The 16,611-nt window shown below is 41.2% G+C and overlaps 1 protein-coding gene and 1 long non-coding RNA gene across 3 annotated transcripts in view; one reads left to right on the top strand and one right to left on the bottom strand.

The window, feature by feature from the left end:
• Positions 1 to 13,945, top strand: part of LOC142665701 (zinc finger and BTB domain-containing protein 46-like) — a 36,016-nt gene extending 22,071 nt beyond the window's left edge. For both annotated transcript variants that reach the window (XM_075845446.1, XM_075845445.1), the window contains exons 5-6: positions 1,292 to 1,467; positions 11,953 to 13,945. In XM_075845446.1, the coding sequence (XP_075701561.1) occupies positions 1,292 to 1,467; positions 11,953 to 12,315 (539 nt within the window). In that variant the 3' untranslated portion in view covers positions 12,316 to 13,945. The remainder of the gene's footprint in view (positions 1 to 1,291; positions 1,468 to 11,952) is intronic.
• LOC142665704 (uncharacterized) lies at positions 850 to 12,846 on the bottom strand. Its single transcript, XR_012851548.1, has 3 exons — positions 10,788 to 12,846; positions 10,595 to 10,703; positions 850 to 1,418 (listed from the first exon to the last, which is right to left on the bottom strand). It is a non-coding gene; the product is annotated as an uncharacterized LOC142665704 (long non-coding RNA).
• Positions 13,946 to 16,611: the final 2,666 nt, after the last annotated feature.

The raw sequence follows: 16,611 nt of genomic DNA, 5'->3' as shown, positions 1-16,611 counted from the left end.
TCTTGTATTCCCATGACAACACTGCTGGTCTTTGCGCTGATGGTTCAATGTTATCTTACCGATACAAAATACCATCCATATCAATGTCCATATATATTGATATGGATGGTATTTTGTATCGGTAAGATAACATTGAACCATCAGCGCAAAGACCAGCAGTGTTGTCATGGGAATACAACAGTAGAGGAGCTGCAGGCATCCGTACAAAAACTTTTTCAGGAAGGTTTGTCATGAGGAGACACGCCGGCTGCGCCCTATAAAATGATATTTGTCACTTATGACTCTGCTTTTCTCTCTGATCTGTAAGTTTGTAAACTATTTGTTTTGCTTCAGGATTTTTAATGATGAAGTTTGTGTTTTTTCCCGCCCGTCGTTTACTCCCACGATTGCCCCGACACCTCCCAGGTTTTACAGTCCCGCCGGCTTTGATGTCGGCCGCTCTGCCGGTGACGTCACCGATTCTCCACTAGTTTTTCATCCATTACCGATGTTAATAAAAATTTTAGTACAAAATCATTGAGATTGATCATTCTCATCCTGGAATGAATGGGTTAAAACATTATCCGATCCAGGGCAATGGCCACTTCCTCTATTACTTTTTTAGCAGGTGGGATGTGAAAGAGAAAACATGGGTGATCGCAGCTAAAAACCAAGGCCAGTACTGAGGCACGAGGCACCAAGTGCCCCCACAATATTACTGGTATCTTGTTCTGGTAATTCTGTGAATTGAATACGCAACAGATGAGGCATAACAAGGAATCCCTTTTACGTTACGATCACTGGGTTTAAATGCTGGAACAATGACCGCACAAAACCAGAAATAATAAATTGTTTAATATAACATGCAAGTATTTATACAGCGTGCGACGTGGCTCCCGGCTGCGGTGCGACGTGGCTCCCGGCTGCGGTGCGACGTGGCTCCCGGCTGCGGTGCGACGTGGCCCTTGGGTTTGCTCCTGGCATTACAGAGCAGACCGGTCCAGTTATCTGAGGACATTGGTTGATATCAGACATGGCACAGGGCAGGAGGAGAGGAGTCGGGAGGGGGAGGGGATGACTTATTGTATTACTGGAAGGATCCACGACTATGCGTATGAAAGGGTCAGTCTTTACGCGTGAGCCGGGTATTCTCCGCAGCGCTACGGTACAGTAATATACTAGATCAGCCCGTACATTATACTCTGGACCCTCTTAGCCCCCTGTCTATTATCTGATGTTACGTTTCTTATAGCGGATATGATGCATTAGATTTGTATGCGATTTATTGCTGATCCACTCTCCTCATCTGCAGTGAACGAGTTCACGGTTATCCGGAAGAAGTTCAAGTGTCCGTACTGCAGCTTCTCCGCCATGCACCAATGCATCCTGAAAAGACACATGCGATCGCATACGGGGGAGCGACCATATCCCTGCGAGATCTGCGGCAAGAAGTTTACAAGGAGAGAACACATGAAGCGTCACACCCTGGTAAGAAACTCAGCGGCCGGCTGTTCTACTACATACAATGTGATGGGGGAAGGGGAAACGTTGTTATATTGAACTCTGTATGTACATTATATTTTAAAATGTGTTCTCTATATGGGAACATTCATATTCTTGTATATAGGGGCAGTATTATAGTAGTTATATTCTTGTATATAGGGGGCAGTATTATAGTAGTTATATTCTTGTATATAGGAGCAGTATTATAGTAGTTATATTCTTGTATATAGGTAGCAGTATTATGGTAGTTATATTCTTGTATATAGAGGGCACTATTATAGTAGTTATATTCTTGTATATAGGGGGCAGTATTATAGTAGTTATATTCTTGTATATAGGGGGCAGTATTATAGTAGTTATATTCTTGTATATAGGGGGCAGTATTATAGTAATTATATTCTTGTATATAGGGGGCAGTATTATAGTAGTTATATTCTTGTATATAGGGGGCAGTATTATAGTAGTTATATTCTTGTATATAGGGGGCAGTATTATAGTAGTTATATTCTTGTACATAGGAGAAGTATTATAGTAGTTATATTCTTGTATATAGGAGCAGTATTATAGTAGTTATATTCTTGTATATAGGGGGCAGTATTATAGTAGTTATATTCTTGTATATAGGGGGCAGTATTATAGTAGTTATATTCTTGTATATAGGGGCAGTATAATAGTAATTATATTCTTGTATATAGGGGGCAGTATTATAGTAGTTATATTCTTGTATATAGGGGGCAGTATTATAGTAGTTATATTCTTGTATATAGGAGCAGTATTAGAGTAGTTATATTCTTGTATATAGGGGCAGTATTATAGTAGTTATATTCTTGTATATAGGGGCAGTATTATAGTAGTTATATTCTTGTATATAGGGAGCAGTATTATAGTAGTTATATTCTTGTATATAGGGGGCAGTATTATAGTAGTTATATTCTTGTATATAGGGGGCAGTATTATAGTAGTTATATTCTTGTATATAGGGAGAAGTATTATAGTAGTTATATTCTTGTATATAGGGGCAGTATTATAGTAGTTATATTCTTGTATATAGGAGCAGTATTATAGTAGTTATATTCTTGTATATAGGGGCAGTATTATAGTAGTTATATTCTTGTATATAGGGGGCAGTATTATAGTAGTTATATTCTTGTATATAGGGGGCAGTATTATAGTAGTTATATTCTTGTATATAGGGGCAGTATTATAGTAGTTATATTCTTGTATATAGGGGGCAGTATTATAGTAGTTATATTCTTGTATATAGGGGCAGTATTATAGTAGTTATATTCTTGTATATAGGGGGAGTATTATATTAGTTATATTCTTGTATATAGGAGCAGTATTATAGTAGTTATATTCTTGTATATAGGGGCAGTATTATAGTAGTTATATTCTTGTATATAGGGGGAGTATTATATTAGTTATATTCTTGTATATAGGAGGCAGTATTATAGTAGTTATATTCTTGTATATAGGGGGCAGTATTATAGTAGTTATATTCTTGTATATAGGGGCAGTATTATATTAGTTATATTCTTGTATATAGGGAGCAGTATTATAGTAGTTATATTCTTGTATATAGGGGCAGTATTATAGTAGTTATATTCTTGTATATAGGGGAGTATTATAGTAGTTATATTCTTGTATATAGGGGGCAGTATTATAGTAGTTATATTCTTGTATATAGGAGCAGTATTATAGTTATATTGTTGTATATAGGGGGCAGTATTATAGTAGTTATATTCTTGTATATAGAGGCAGTATTATAGTAGTTATATTCTTATATATAGGGGCAGTATTATAGTAGTTATATTCTTGTATATAGGGGAGTATTATAGTAGTTATATTCTTGTATATAGGGGGCAGTATTATAGTAGTTATATTCTTGTATATAGGAGCAGTATTATAGTTATATTGTTGTATATAGGGAACAGTATTATATTAGTTATATTCTTGTATATAGGGGGCAGTATTATAGTAGTTATATTCTTGTATATAGGAGCAGTATTATAGTAGTTATATTCTTGTGTATAGGGGGCAGTATTATAGTAGTTATATTCTTGTATATAGGGGGCAGTATTATAGTAGTTATATTCTTGTATATAGGGGCAGTATTATAGTAGTTATATTCTTGTATATAGGGGCAGTATTATAGTAGTTATATTCTTGTATATAGGGGGCAGTATTATAGTAGTTATATTCTTGTATATAGGAGCAGTATTATAGTAGTTATATTCTTGTATATAGGGGCAGTATTATAGTAGTTATATTCTTGTATATAGGGGCAGTATTATAGTAGTTATATTCTTGTGTATAGGGGGCAGTATTATAGTAGTTATATTCTTGTATATAGGGGGCAGTATTATAGTAGTTATATTCTTGTATATAGGGGCAGTATTATAGTAGTTATATTCTTGTATATAGGGGGCAGTATTATAGTAGTTATATTCTTGTATATAGGAGCAGTATTATAGTAGTTATATTCTTATATATAGGGGCAGTATTATAGTAGTTATATTCTTGTATATAGGGGAGTATTATAGTAGTTATATTCTTGTATATAGGGGGCAGTATTATAGTAGTTATATTCTTGTATATAGGAGCAGTATTATAGTTATATTGTTGTATATAGGGAACAGTATTATATTAGTTATATTCTTGTATATAGGGGGCAGTATTATAGTAGTTATATTCTTGTATATAGGGGGCAGTATTACAGTAGTTATATTCTTGTATATAGGGGGCAGTATTATAGTAGTTATATTCTTGTATATAGGAGCAGTATTATAGTAGTTATATTCTGTATATAGGGGGCAGTATTGGGGTATGTTCACGTGTGACTTTGCAGAAGTTTCTGTGACGGAAAATCCCTGCTATGCATGTAATGCGGTTGTTTCTGGATATGTCGATATGTCTGCAAACCTAATTCCGATGAATGCGTGTGAAGTTAAGAGTTTGAAAAATGACGACTTATTTTCAGACAGAGCAGTTGTCAACGCATTGCCCTCACTCCTCTTGCAGCTCATATGGTGTATTACTCAGTAGGGGGCGACAGTGAGCACAGGAGAAATCACCTTCCACTATAAAGTATTGACAGAAATAGCTCTTTTATAGTATTAGTCACCGGCAATGTGAGCTGCAGAGTATGATCAGAATATGACAAAATCTACTAGTAATGGTGCAGGATGCGCTCGCCCGACACGACCTACTTCCAGCTCTCGGACTCTGGATTTTAGGTCGTGGAGAGGAAATGGTCAGACCCATCCGAATAAGCGCTCCGTGCTGCTTTGTAACCTCATAGATGGGTTCTCTGTGTACTCGTCCTGTATAATGAGACATTATTACCGCGCTGCTGTCAGCCTTGCGGGATGTCGGCCGGCGCTCCCATGAGGCTTTACAGCCGTCAGTGACCCCCTCCAGTCCGTCCTTTCCTCCGCTGCATTTCTTATTGCACTTCACGCAGGGGCTTTTGTGCGGCCATGAGATGTGACCCTTTAATTTAATCTCCTGTTTCCATGGCAACAAAATAATCAAGATTTGATCATCTCTTATGGTCATGTGGTCACTCACTTGTTCATCGTGCAATTAAAATTCCCTCGTTACAAGAATCGTTAATGTCGGTCTGTAGAGAATCCCGTTGTTATGGAGGCGGCCGAGGACCAGGAGACTCTCGACATCATTATAACGAACGTCGACAGATCATCATGTCATATCCCGAACCTCACAGGGGTCCCCTGGGACTAGGTGAACAAGGTTACGTATTACTCATCCACGGACTCTGTGCACGTCAGATACTGCAGCCCCCGACATGTCTGCGGAGATGAGACCAACAAGGGGTCCGCAGTGTTGTCTGCGCGAAGTCCTATTCTCGCGGCGCGGATGATGACGGCGCCATCTGTGCACAATTTGATGCGCAGGTCGAATCTTTGTGACTAAGAAGTCTTATCGAATTCCTCACTCCCTTCTTTTATTTTTGGAAATGGCGTGAATAAAGTTAACGTTGTGAATGCCATGCGGATATCGCTGCCGGTTGCTGGAGTATTACATGGCAGCCATTAAAATGAATTTCGACCATATAATGCATGGACGGGGCTGGGTCTGCCACAAAGGATCCCCCTCTGATGTCCATTTGCCCTAATATGGGATATTGGGTAAAGGTGACCCATTTTTAACACCCAAATAAACCCATTTTAAAGAGGTAGCGGGTCCGACGCTGCGGTGTTATATGTCAGCTATAAGTGAATGGAAACCACCAGAGTAGGAGCTGCTGATCATGAACGTCTCTCCTCTTTGGTTCATAGAGGGGTCTAGAATGAGAAACACCCCCCACCCCCCTTCACATCCATAAGGACAGGGGTTGTCCTGATGGGACAATCCCTTCAGTGTATATAATATGATCCCCTACCTTATACCGAGGACACGGAGTTCCTCCTTATCCTGTATTGCACAGGGGGTGATATAACCTACATACATCCCCCTGGAGACCCTTTAATACCTGAACCCAGGATAACACTCACATCCACCCGCGTTACACTGCGACGACACCTCACCAATAGAACACAATCCTTTGTGGGTCACCGTTTCTTGTGGTCTCGTTTTGTATGTAGACTCCGTTCCGCTGTGAAGGTTACAGAGCGGCAGCGCCGACTTGGACGGTTCTGACCATTTCCTCCTCACTGACCTTAAACCTGCAGCGTCCAAGGACTGGAAATAGGTCGGGGCCGGGCGGCCGCTTCCTGTCGTATTGAGACACCCCACATCCTGTGCACTCCAGGGCCATCTCCGCAGCTTATCCACAATGCAGGAAAGGAAGTGATATCCCTGCGCGGCGCCATTTTTACTTCTAGCACATGATAGGGGTGCAAGTCCCCTCATATGAACGAAGCGGTGGGGTAGCGGTTATGTGTTAGGGGCTGTGCCTGTAAAACGTTTATATCTATCTAGCAACGGGACATGTACATTGCAGATCTGCAGCCTGTATTCTGCTGTATATTAGGGAATTGCGTCAGTTTATATGGGTGCCCGGCCATGCTCTGGTGTCCCTGCGGGGCCCCGTTTGTTCAGTGTATTTCCAAGGGACCCTCTTCTAAACTGGGGCTTTCCAAATAGGAAAAGCCATACAAGTGCAAGGTGTTGTTTGTGGTAGTTTCCTATTAAAAATGTATCGTATATAAGAGAAGGGAACGTGACCCAGTAACACCATTCCGATATCAAACTAGATGCGTTAATATTCATGCGGCCTCGTTCCTCCGCTATGTGGTTGACGTTTTATAAAAATACATTTACCTAAATTTTTATAAAAAAAGGATCGCTCAGATAAATATGCCGTCTGAGGGCAACAAAAATTGAGCCACGCTGCTTATAGCGTGCCGTCACTTATTAACTATTTTGGACTTCTGCTTGTGGCGCTCGGCCAGCGACGCAAATATGAGTCCAGGTATATGTATACATTAATACTCCACCGCCCTCTAACCGCTGATTGACACTTCACTGCCTATGCACCGTAATAGGGGTAAATGTGTCAATGGCGGCGTGCAAGTATAAATCCAGAATACTCAAACAAAGTCACATTAACTAATAAGTGAGAACACGCGGAAATGTAAAGTGTAAAAATGACAGATCCACCTATAGTCAGAAAAATCTGGTATAAATCCTATATTCTTACCCTGAGAGGAGCTCCTGTGTTCCTTGTCCCCTTAGATTGTGGTTGTCCAAACCCATTCACTCGTTGTACTACCAAAAAAAGAAGAAATCTATAATACTGCTCCTATATACAAGAATATAACTACTATAATACTGCTCCCTATATACAAGAATATAACTACTATAATACTACCCCTATATACGAGAATATAACTACTATAATACTACCCCTATATACAAGAATATAACTACTATAATACTACTCCTATATACAAGAATATAACTACTATAATACTCCATCTATATACAAGAATATAACTACTATAATACTGCCCCCTATATACAAGAATATAACTACTATAATACTGCTCCTATAAACAAGAATATAACTACTATAATACTGCCCCTATATACAAGAATATAACTACTATAATACTGTCCTATATATACAGGAATATAACTACTATAATACTGCTCCTATGTACAAGAATATAACTACTATAATACTGCCCCTATATACAAGAATATAACTAATATAATACTGCCCCTATATACAAGAATATAACTACTATAATACTGCTCCCTATATACAAGAATATAACTACTATAATACTGCTCCCTATATACAAGAATATAACTACTATAATACTGCCCCCTATATACAAGAATATAACTACTATAATACTGCCCCCTATATACAAGAATATAACTACTATAATACTGCCCCTATATACAAGAATATAACTACTATAATACTACCCCTATATACGAGAATATAACTACTATAATACTACCCCTATATACAAGAATATAACTACTATAATACTGCCCCTATATACAAGAATATAACTACTATAATACTGCTCCTATATACAAGAATATAACTACTATAATACTGTCCTCTATATACAAGAATATAACTACTATAATACTGCCCCCTATATACAAGAATATAACTACTATAATACTGCTCCCTATATACAAGAATATAACTACTATAATACTGCTCCCTATATACAAGAATATAACTACTATAATACTGCCCCCTATATACAAGAATATAACTACTATAATACTGCCCCCTATATACAAGAATATAACTACTATAATACTGCCCCTATATACAAGAATATAACTACTATAATACTACCCCTATATACGAGAATATAACTACTATAATACTACCCCTATATACAAGAATATAACTACTATAATACTGCCCCTATATACAAGAATATAACTACTATAATACTGCTCCTATATACAAGAATATAACTACTATAATACTGTCCTCTATATACAAGAATATAACTACTATAATACTGCCCTCCGTATACAAGAATATAACTACTATAATACTGCTCCCTATATACAAGAATATAACTACTATAGTACTGCCACTATATACGAGAATATAACTACTATAATACTGCCCCCTATATACAAGAATATAACTACTATAATACTGCTCCTATATACAAGAATATAACTACTATAATACTGCTCCTATATACAAGAATATAACTACTATAATACTGCTCCCTATATACAAGAATATAACTACTATAGTACTGCCACTATATACGAGAATATAACTACTATAATACTGCCCCCTATATACAAGAATATAACTACTATAATACTGCTCCTATATACAAGAATATAATTACTATAATACTGCCACTATATACAAGAATATAACTACTATAATACTGCCCCCTATATACAAGAATATAACTACTATAATACTACCCCTATATACGAGAATATAACTACTATAATACTACCCCTATATACAAGAATATAACTACTATAATACTGCCCCTATATACAAGAATATAACTACTATAATACTGCTCCTATATACAAGAATATAACTACTATAATACTGCCCTCCGTATACAAGAATATAACTACTATAATACTGCTCCCTATATACAAGAATATAACTACTATAATACTGCTCCCTATATACAAGAATATAACTACTATAATACTGCCCGCTATATACAAGAATATAACTACTATAATACTGCTCCCATATACAAGAATATAACTACTATAATACTGCTCCTATATACAAGAATATAACTACTATAATACTGCTCCTATATACAAGAATATAACTACTATAATACTGCCCCCTATATACAAGAATATAACTACTATAATACTACTCCTATATACAAGAATATAACTACTATAATACTGCTCCCTATATACAAGAATATAACTACTATAATACTGCCCGCTATATACAAGAATATAACTACTATAATACTGCTCCTATATACAAGTATATAACTACTATAATACTGCTCCTATATACAAGTATATAACTACTATAATACTGCCCCTATATACAAGAATATAACTACTATAATACTGCCCCCTATATACAAGAATATAACTACTATAATACTGCCCCCTATATACAAGAATATAACTACTATAATACTACTCCTATATACAAGAATATAACTACTATAATACTGCTCCCTATATACAAGAATATAACTACTATAATACTGCCCGCTATATACAAGAATATAACTACTATAATACTGCTCCTATATACAAGAATATAACTACTATAATACTGCCCCTATATACAAGAATATAACTACTATAATACTGCCCCTATATACAAGAATATAACTACTATAATACTGCCCCCTATGTACAAGAATATAACTACTATAATACTGCTCCCTATATACAAGAATATAACTACTATAATACTGCTCCCTGTATACAAGAATATAACTACTATAATACTGCCCCCTATATACAAGAATATAACTACTATAATACTGCCTCCTATATACAAGAATATAACTACTATAATACTGCCCCCTATATACAAGAATATAACTACTATAATACTGCCCCCTATATACAAGAATATAACTACTATAATACTGCTCCTATATACAAGAATATAACTACTATAATACTGCCCCTATATACAAGAATATAACTACTATAATACTGCCTCCTATGTTAAACCAATATGGATGTGAACACATAGGAGAATGTACATATCCTCTTGTACTAGTTCTTAGTCTGTACATATTATATACATACACTATAGTGCTTTATGTGCATGTATTGTTCTGTATATGGGTCATGTACATAGTCGTGGGATGATATAGGGCCACAGTGGGAGGATTCGGTTTTGCTCTGGAGCATTTTGTGTCGCTGTACATTGGTCTTGCTATTTCTCTAAACCATAGATCCGGTTCACAGACACGGCCCCTGTTAAGTGGGCAGTAAATAGACACTTCCCCTTTAAGACAAACTAGTGAAGAGAATAAGTATTTCCTTTGGAAAGTTATGGGTCAATCATTTACACGTTGGGTGGAGTCGCGGCCGCCATAACAACGGAGTCTGGAAGACTTAAGATCTGAGGGACGAGCGAATGATTAATCCGCTAGTGACTCCCTCAGGTGTACAGAGCCGGACGCACCTGATTGACTGTATTCTGCCCCCTGCTGGTGACTGGCCGTGATGAACGAGGATTCAGGGTCTTCTGTACCCGGATAGACTAGAAGTTCTCTGCAGGGACCTCCAGCAATCTGAAATTAGAGAAAAAACGGTGTCACCCATAGCAACCAGATGGAAGTGTCCATTTAAAGGGATATTAGACCTTCTGTACTCACGGGGGTTAAGGATGCTGAGACGTGAGCTGCTGTATGTAGTAGCTTCCGACTTGGGGAGCCGTCAGTGGGTCTGCAGAACTGATTGGGAAAGAAGTGCATAGAAGTGATCGGGGGCCTTGAAATTGGGACTTAGTTTCTAGTTGTTTAGGGTGGTTGCACTTTGAAGGTAGCCTGCGCCTCTCTGTTATCAGCCATTTCAAGCTGGGGAGAGGCTGAGTAGTGCCAAGTCCTATGAAGGGCAGAATAGTTGCCCCCTTGTTTTCATGTACATTGATAGGTGGATGTTTATAGCGTTAGTGGCCCTTTAAAAAATAGTGATCCAATCTACATTTATATATGAACTCGGCACTAGGGGGCGATCTGCTATTTTCATGGTCCCAATCTAGAGTCTCGATTCTGATACCCCAGGGAGGGCGATTCTTGGCGCTCCCCAATCTGCCGATCGTACGTTTTTTTTTTTTTTAGGTGGATCGTCTGATGCGAGCTCCTGTTCTTGCTGCAGACGGTTCGCGTGTTTAACCCTCTCCTGCCCAAGTCTCAGGGACACGGCCCCGGTGCCACTTCTCTAGACTCATTAGAGGCCGGTCTCGCGGTTGCTATGACAGCAGTGTCGGCTCTTTCTTCGCTTGTCCTCTGCTGTCATATAATTGCACAACCATCTGTCTCCTCATCTGACGGAGCCGCGTCTCGTTCCCATGTAACCAGAGCCAGCCCGGGGGACAGTCTCTCCGGCGCTCTTCCTCCAGGGGCACGCACACCCCCCATCTGTCTGTATGAGGGCACGCCGCGCGCACGTATCAACACCATCCTAGTAAGGGTTATGTTCACACGGCCTGTTTTCGGGCAGTAAACGGACGAAAAATCGGAAGCAGAACGCCTCCAAACATCTGTCCATTGATTTCAATAGGAAAAAATGGCGTTCTGTTCCGATGGGCCGTTTTTAAAAACGGCCGCGAAAAAGTGCAGGTCACTTCTTGGGCCGTTTTTCAGACTCCAAAAACGCAGCGAAAATGGCGAGTGGCTTAAAAAACGTCTGAAAATCAGATTGAGATGTTTTTCAGTTTGTGTGTGAACATGACCCTAAGAAAACCGGAATCGCGTTATGTTGCGAGACGCAAAATGTTCCTAAATTGACGTTTCTCCGTTGTTTTCCCCCTTTTTCCAGGTCCACAGTAAAGACAAGAAATACGTATGTAAAGTGTGCAACCGCGTCTTCATGTCCGCAGCCAGCGTGGGCATCAAGCACGGCTCCCGGCGTCACGGAGTGTGTGTGGACTGTGCGGGCCACGGGGTGGCAAGGGGGAGCCACTCTCCGGACGCCATGTACTCGGGAGACGGGCACTATCTGGAAGATGTGGACGAGCTGAAGGTGGATGAAGACATGGTCGGGGAGGAAGACGATGACATCAAGTGGAAAGACGAGGCGGAGAACTCACAGGATGACGTCATACTGGAGGACGATGAGATCGAGGACTGCACGCCGGACGTCAGCCGGGGACCAATCAAGGAGTTTACTTGGATAGCGTAGGTTTTAAGGGGTGGGGGTCAAAGACAGGTTCCCCCCTAGGAAATCTTTGATGTAGGTGAATGGAGTAATTTAGTCTCATAGGGGGGGGGGGGTGTGATGGGACCCACTCCCCCTTTTACACCAATGTGACATCACTGGAGAGGGGCTGGTCGTGCGTCCTGTCAGACAATATCAAGGTGTATCCTTTTTTTTGTGTCGCTTGGGCAGGAAATGGTTAAGTTAAAGCCCCGCCGTCCTCTGGAATACAGGAAAGGTGATTAGCTCGCCCTTCCACTCGTATTGTCCACAGTGTACAAAGTCCCATGTCCTCCGCCTGTCACCTCCGCCCCAGGCCTCTAGTGGTGGCAGCAGGAACAGCAAGTGAATTTTTTTATTTTTTTTTGCTCCCCGCATCCGAAAAACCAAAGGCGGAGGTCTGTAACGTTTTATATTTGCTGGACACAATCAGTGTACGAGGTCCCCCCTCCCCCATGTTAGCACTTTGGCTGATGTTCTGCTTCCTTCGGACTTGTCAAGCAGTAAGATATTCCGTGTGGGGGGGGGGGGGCCACGGACCCCCCCCCCAGACCAACCTCTGTGTATTCCAGCCAGAATACGGACCTGCAAGACTGTTCTCAATCCACCGTACACCAGATGAGGGCAGGGGGGCGTACGGGCGGGTACAACAAGGAACCAAAATCACCGCCCTGGGGAGTCAGCTCGCCCTGCCCCCCCCCCCATAATTACATTACCAGCTCCTGGTTAGATGCAGCCGGCCGACCACGTGCTGAAGATTATACTCAAATGGGGGCTAAGGGGGTGCCCGGAGCCGCGGTGTCTGCTGCTCCAACTCTATTTATAACCATTTCCCCTTTGCACTTTTTTTTTTTTAGCCTGTAACCCGCAACCCCCCCCCCCCTGTGCGCCCCCAGACAGCGAGGGGGAGGAAGGATGTGTCTGCTAATGAGGTTCCTGGAAACCACAGGGCGCAGAGCAGGCCGGACACCCCCCGAAAACCCAGCCCCCAGCTTCCTGCAATGCTGGGACTTGTAGTGCGGCCGTGGGTTAAATGACTCCAATTCAAAACCAAAGTTTAATCCCCGGAGTCCCGGGCCGGACCCCCCCCCCCCCCCCCCGATACAAAATCCATATTCACAAAACAAGGCGAAGACTGGAAGCAAATTTATAATGTCCTGAATTTTATTCTTCCGGGATCTACAACGATTGGGCCATCTTAATATTTATGGGGGGGGGGGGTGTTTGCTACGAGTGCTGCGTGTATGCTTTTCATATAGATTATACATATATTATTTATTTTACCACCCCTCCCTTGTCGCACACATTTCCAGAAATTATAAACTTTAAAGAAAAGTCGTTGTTTTTTTTTTGTTGCCGGATTGTGCGATGTTCATTTCTATATATTTTGTTTTTTTGGAATATATTATATTATATTGACTTTAAGAATTATTATAAACTTGTGTTTGTGACATTGAAGATGTTTTAATATTTGGGTAGGTGGGTGGGAGCCGGGGGAGGGGGTGACAGGTCGTCATTCCCGGTCTCGGCCAGTCGAGGGGTTTAAACTTGACCGGGTTAGATTTTAGATATAATCTCAAATCAGTCGAAATAAAAACACAAAAAACTGCTGCTACCTCGGCCTGTGCTGTGTGTTCCTGGGGTGGGGAGAACAACATGGAGGTGACATTTACTTACCGCGTCCAGCGAGAAGAGCCGCCGTGCAGGTCCCAGGTAAAGTCCTCCAAACACCGCCACCTGCAGGACCAGCCTAGGAAGTGAGCTGCAAACAAATGTCTGACAAAACTTCTAACAGGGGGCGCTAGACTGACAATCTATGAATCTCATCTTCTTGTTTTTACCTCCCTGCATTCCAAAAGCCATAACTTTTTTTTTCCCCCTTTCTCCCCCAGTCGGTATTGCCGTAGGAGGACATGTTTTTTTGAGGGTCGAGTTGTAGTTTTTAATTGCAGCGTTTAATTAGAAACCTAAACGGGGGGGGGTTGCCCCTGCAGCCTCCCGACTCTTGCAGAAACCGGGTCATGTAGAGAACTTGCACCCTATTGGTGGTGACGCTTTTTTTTTTTTTTTTTTTTTTTAAAGTCCCACTAGGGAACTTGAACATGTAATAGTTAGGGTATGTTCACACGGCCTATTTTCAGCCGTTTTTCAGGCCGTTAACGCCCCGAAAAACGGCAAAAAATGCTGGGGCTGAACGCCTACAAACATTCTGGGTGGGGGGAGAGAGAGAATATCTATTTGTACAGCACCTGACGAGGCCGAAGATTCCTGATACACTGTTCTAAACCCTGCAGCTGTGTAAGCAGGGCATGATCAGGACGGGTATTCAGCCTCTGGATAAAAACAATGTTTCCATTCACTGACCGCAAATCGAGAGCTTAAAATGTAAAAAAAAATGTGCATTAGAAACTTTTCATTATATGATTGAGCTTTATCTACATACAACTCCTTTAAAGGCCTTGTTCACACGGTGCAGATTTTGCATGTATTTTTCAAGTCAAAAATCAGAAACGGAACAGAACCTGAGTCAGTCAGTGGGTCCCACCTGTTAGTTGTGAACACTGCTGACACTAAACCCGTCAGTCCCGCTGACCTGACGGATTCAGGTCTCAGCACTAGATACAGCTGCTCTATATACAGAACATAAAGCAGCTGTATCTCAAAAAGTTAAAATAATTTTTAATAAGTATTTAGAAAGTTGCACCAAACACAGATACTATTAAAAACAACGATGTGAAAGGTCTACATAGCCTTGAAAAAAAACGTATGCAAAATCTGCAGCAAATTTGCACTGTGTGAACAAGGCCTCATGCAGCTTACGAGCGCGCAGAGTCATAAGCCCAAAGGACGTGTTCACACCTCATGATACGTTCTGCAGCAGTTCGGTCCCTAAGAGCGGATGTTGGGGAGACCCCATTACATCCTATGTGTCCATGAACGAGGTATTCCCATCTGGAGACCCTCGTCCCCCGAGATCTGCTGTCGGGGACAGGACGACTGCAGCATTTATTACACCGCGTGATCGCATCCTGTGCGCAATTCAATGAACTTTATTTATACTACGCCAGAGAAGCCAAATTCAGCCTGTAATATAACAGGATGTGATGTCACTGCCGTGTATCTCCGACAGTAAGGGATCTTTTATCCGGGCCAATAATTGAGCAAAAGCGCGTTCATCGGCGAATCGGATCCTTTATCGGTAGTTGTTAGCAGGTCGCTCTGGGGGGCTAAATAGGGGGATATGCTGCAACCCACGGGGACAAACGATCGTAGTAAAAAATTATTTGTCCCCATGCAATAACGATCCTTGTGAATGGGGCAGACGAGCGCCAATCTATCGGCTCTCGGTTTTCCAGCCAGATTTGGGCCGTGTAAAAGCCCCCTAAGAAGTCTGATATTCACAGAGCTGCAGTACAAGAGACGGCCACAGACAAGAGGGGCGCTGTTTCTCGGGGGGGGGGGGGGGGAGCAGGCAAGCATTTAAGTCTTATAAATTCTGTTTGGTTCTTTGCTAGACGGTGGATGTTGAATGGGGTCTCATTCTTTATCTGCCATCCTATATATTGTGCCCACGTCCAGGTATAATAGGCATTTACCATCCTTCAGGGATAGGAGGACGTCACGTGTAACACGACCGGTGCTCCGCAGTAACGTATGATAGCGGTGATGCCCAGATAGACCCGGTGCCCCCTCCATCAGTGCAGCAAAGAACCAACGTTCCAATCACACTGTCTTTTCTCCTACCTTGTGGCCGACGTGTCGCTGCCCCCTGCAGCCTGAAACATGAACAGCAGAGAAGGTTAGTCTCATTTCTACCTGAGCGCAGAGAATACACGTTACCCATTATGCCTCAGTGACGCTTCTGATCTTGTATACTTCCCGCCGCACCGGCCCCAGGTCGTTCTGATAATCACAAGAGCTTTGTCTGCTGGGATGTGAACGGGAAGGACTAACGTACTTACTTTTACATCACACGGGTCTAAAATCTCTGCCCATTATTTTCACAGATGTTTCTTTTTATGGCGGTCAGAACCCAATCACATAGGCGAGGGCTGCACGGCGACATTGGCAATGAAAGTCAATGTGGTCGCTTTGCAGCGACACCGCAGTCTAGCGGGTTTAGATCCCTTGCGGCTACTTGTGGGTCACTAGATTGACTTTTATTACCCGTGGTGCAGGACGACAGTGATTTGGCCACGGCCCAATTCTCCGTGCAGCTGTAGCGGCAAAATAAAATTCTGTCTGCAGCCGCCACATACAGATTTTTCAAATCAATGGTAG

This window comes from Rhinoderma darwinii, chromosome 13 (assembly GCF_050947455.1).
Source record: "Rhinoderma darwinii isolate aRhiDar2 chromosome 13, aRhiDar2.hap1, whole genome shotgun sequence".
Taxonomy (NCBI): domain Eukaryota; kingdom Metazoa; phylum Chordata; class Amphibia; order Anura; family Rhinodermatidae; genus Rhinoderma; species Rhinoderma darwinii.
Note: the sequence above shows the minus strand (reverse complement) of the source record. Positions and strands in the feature narration are given on the sequence as shown.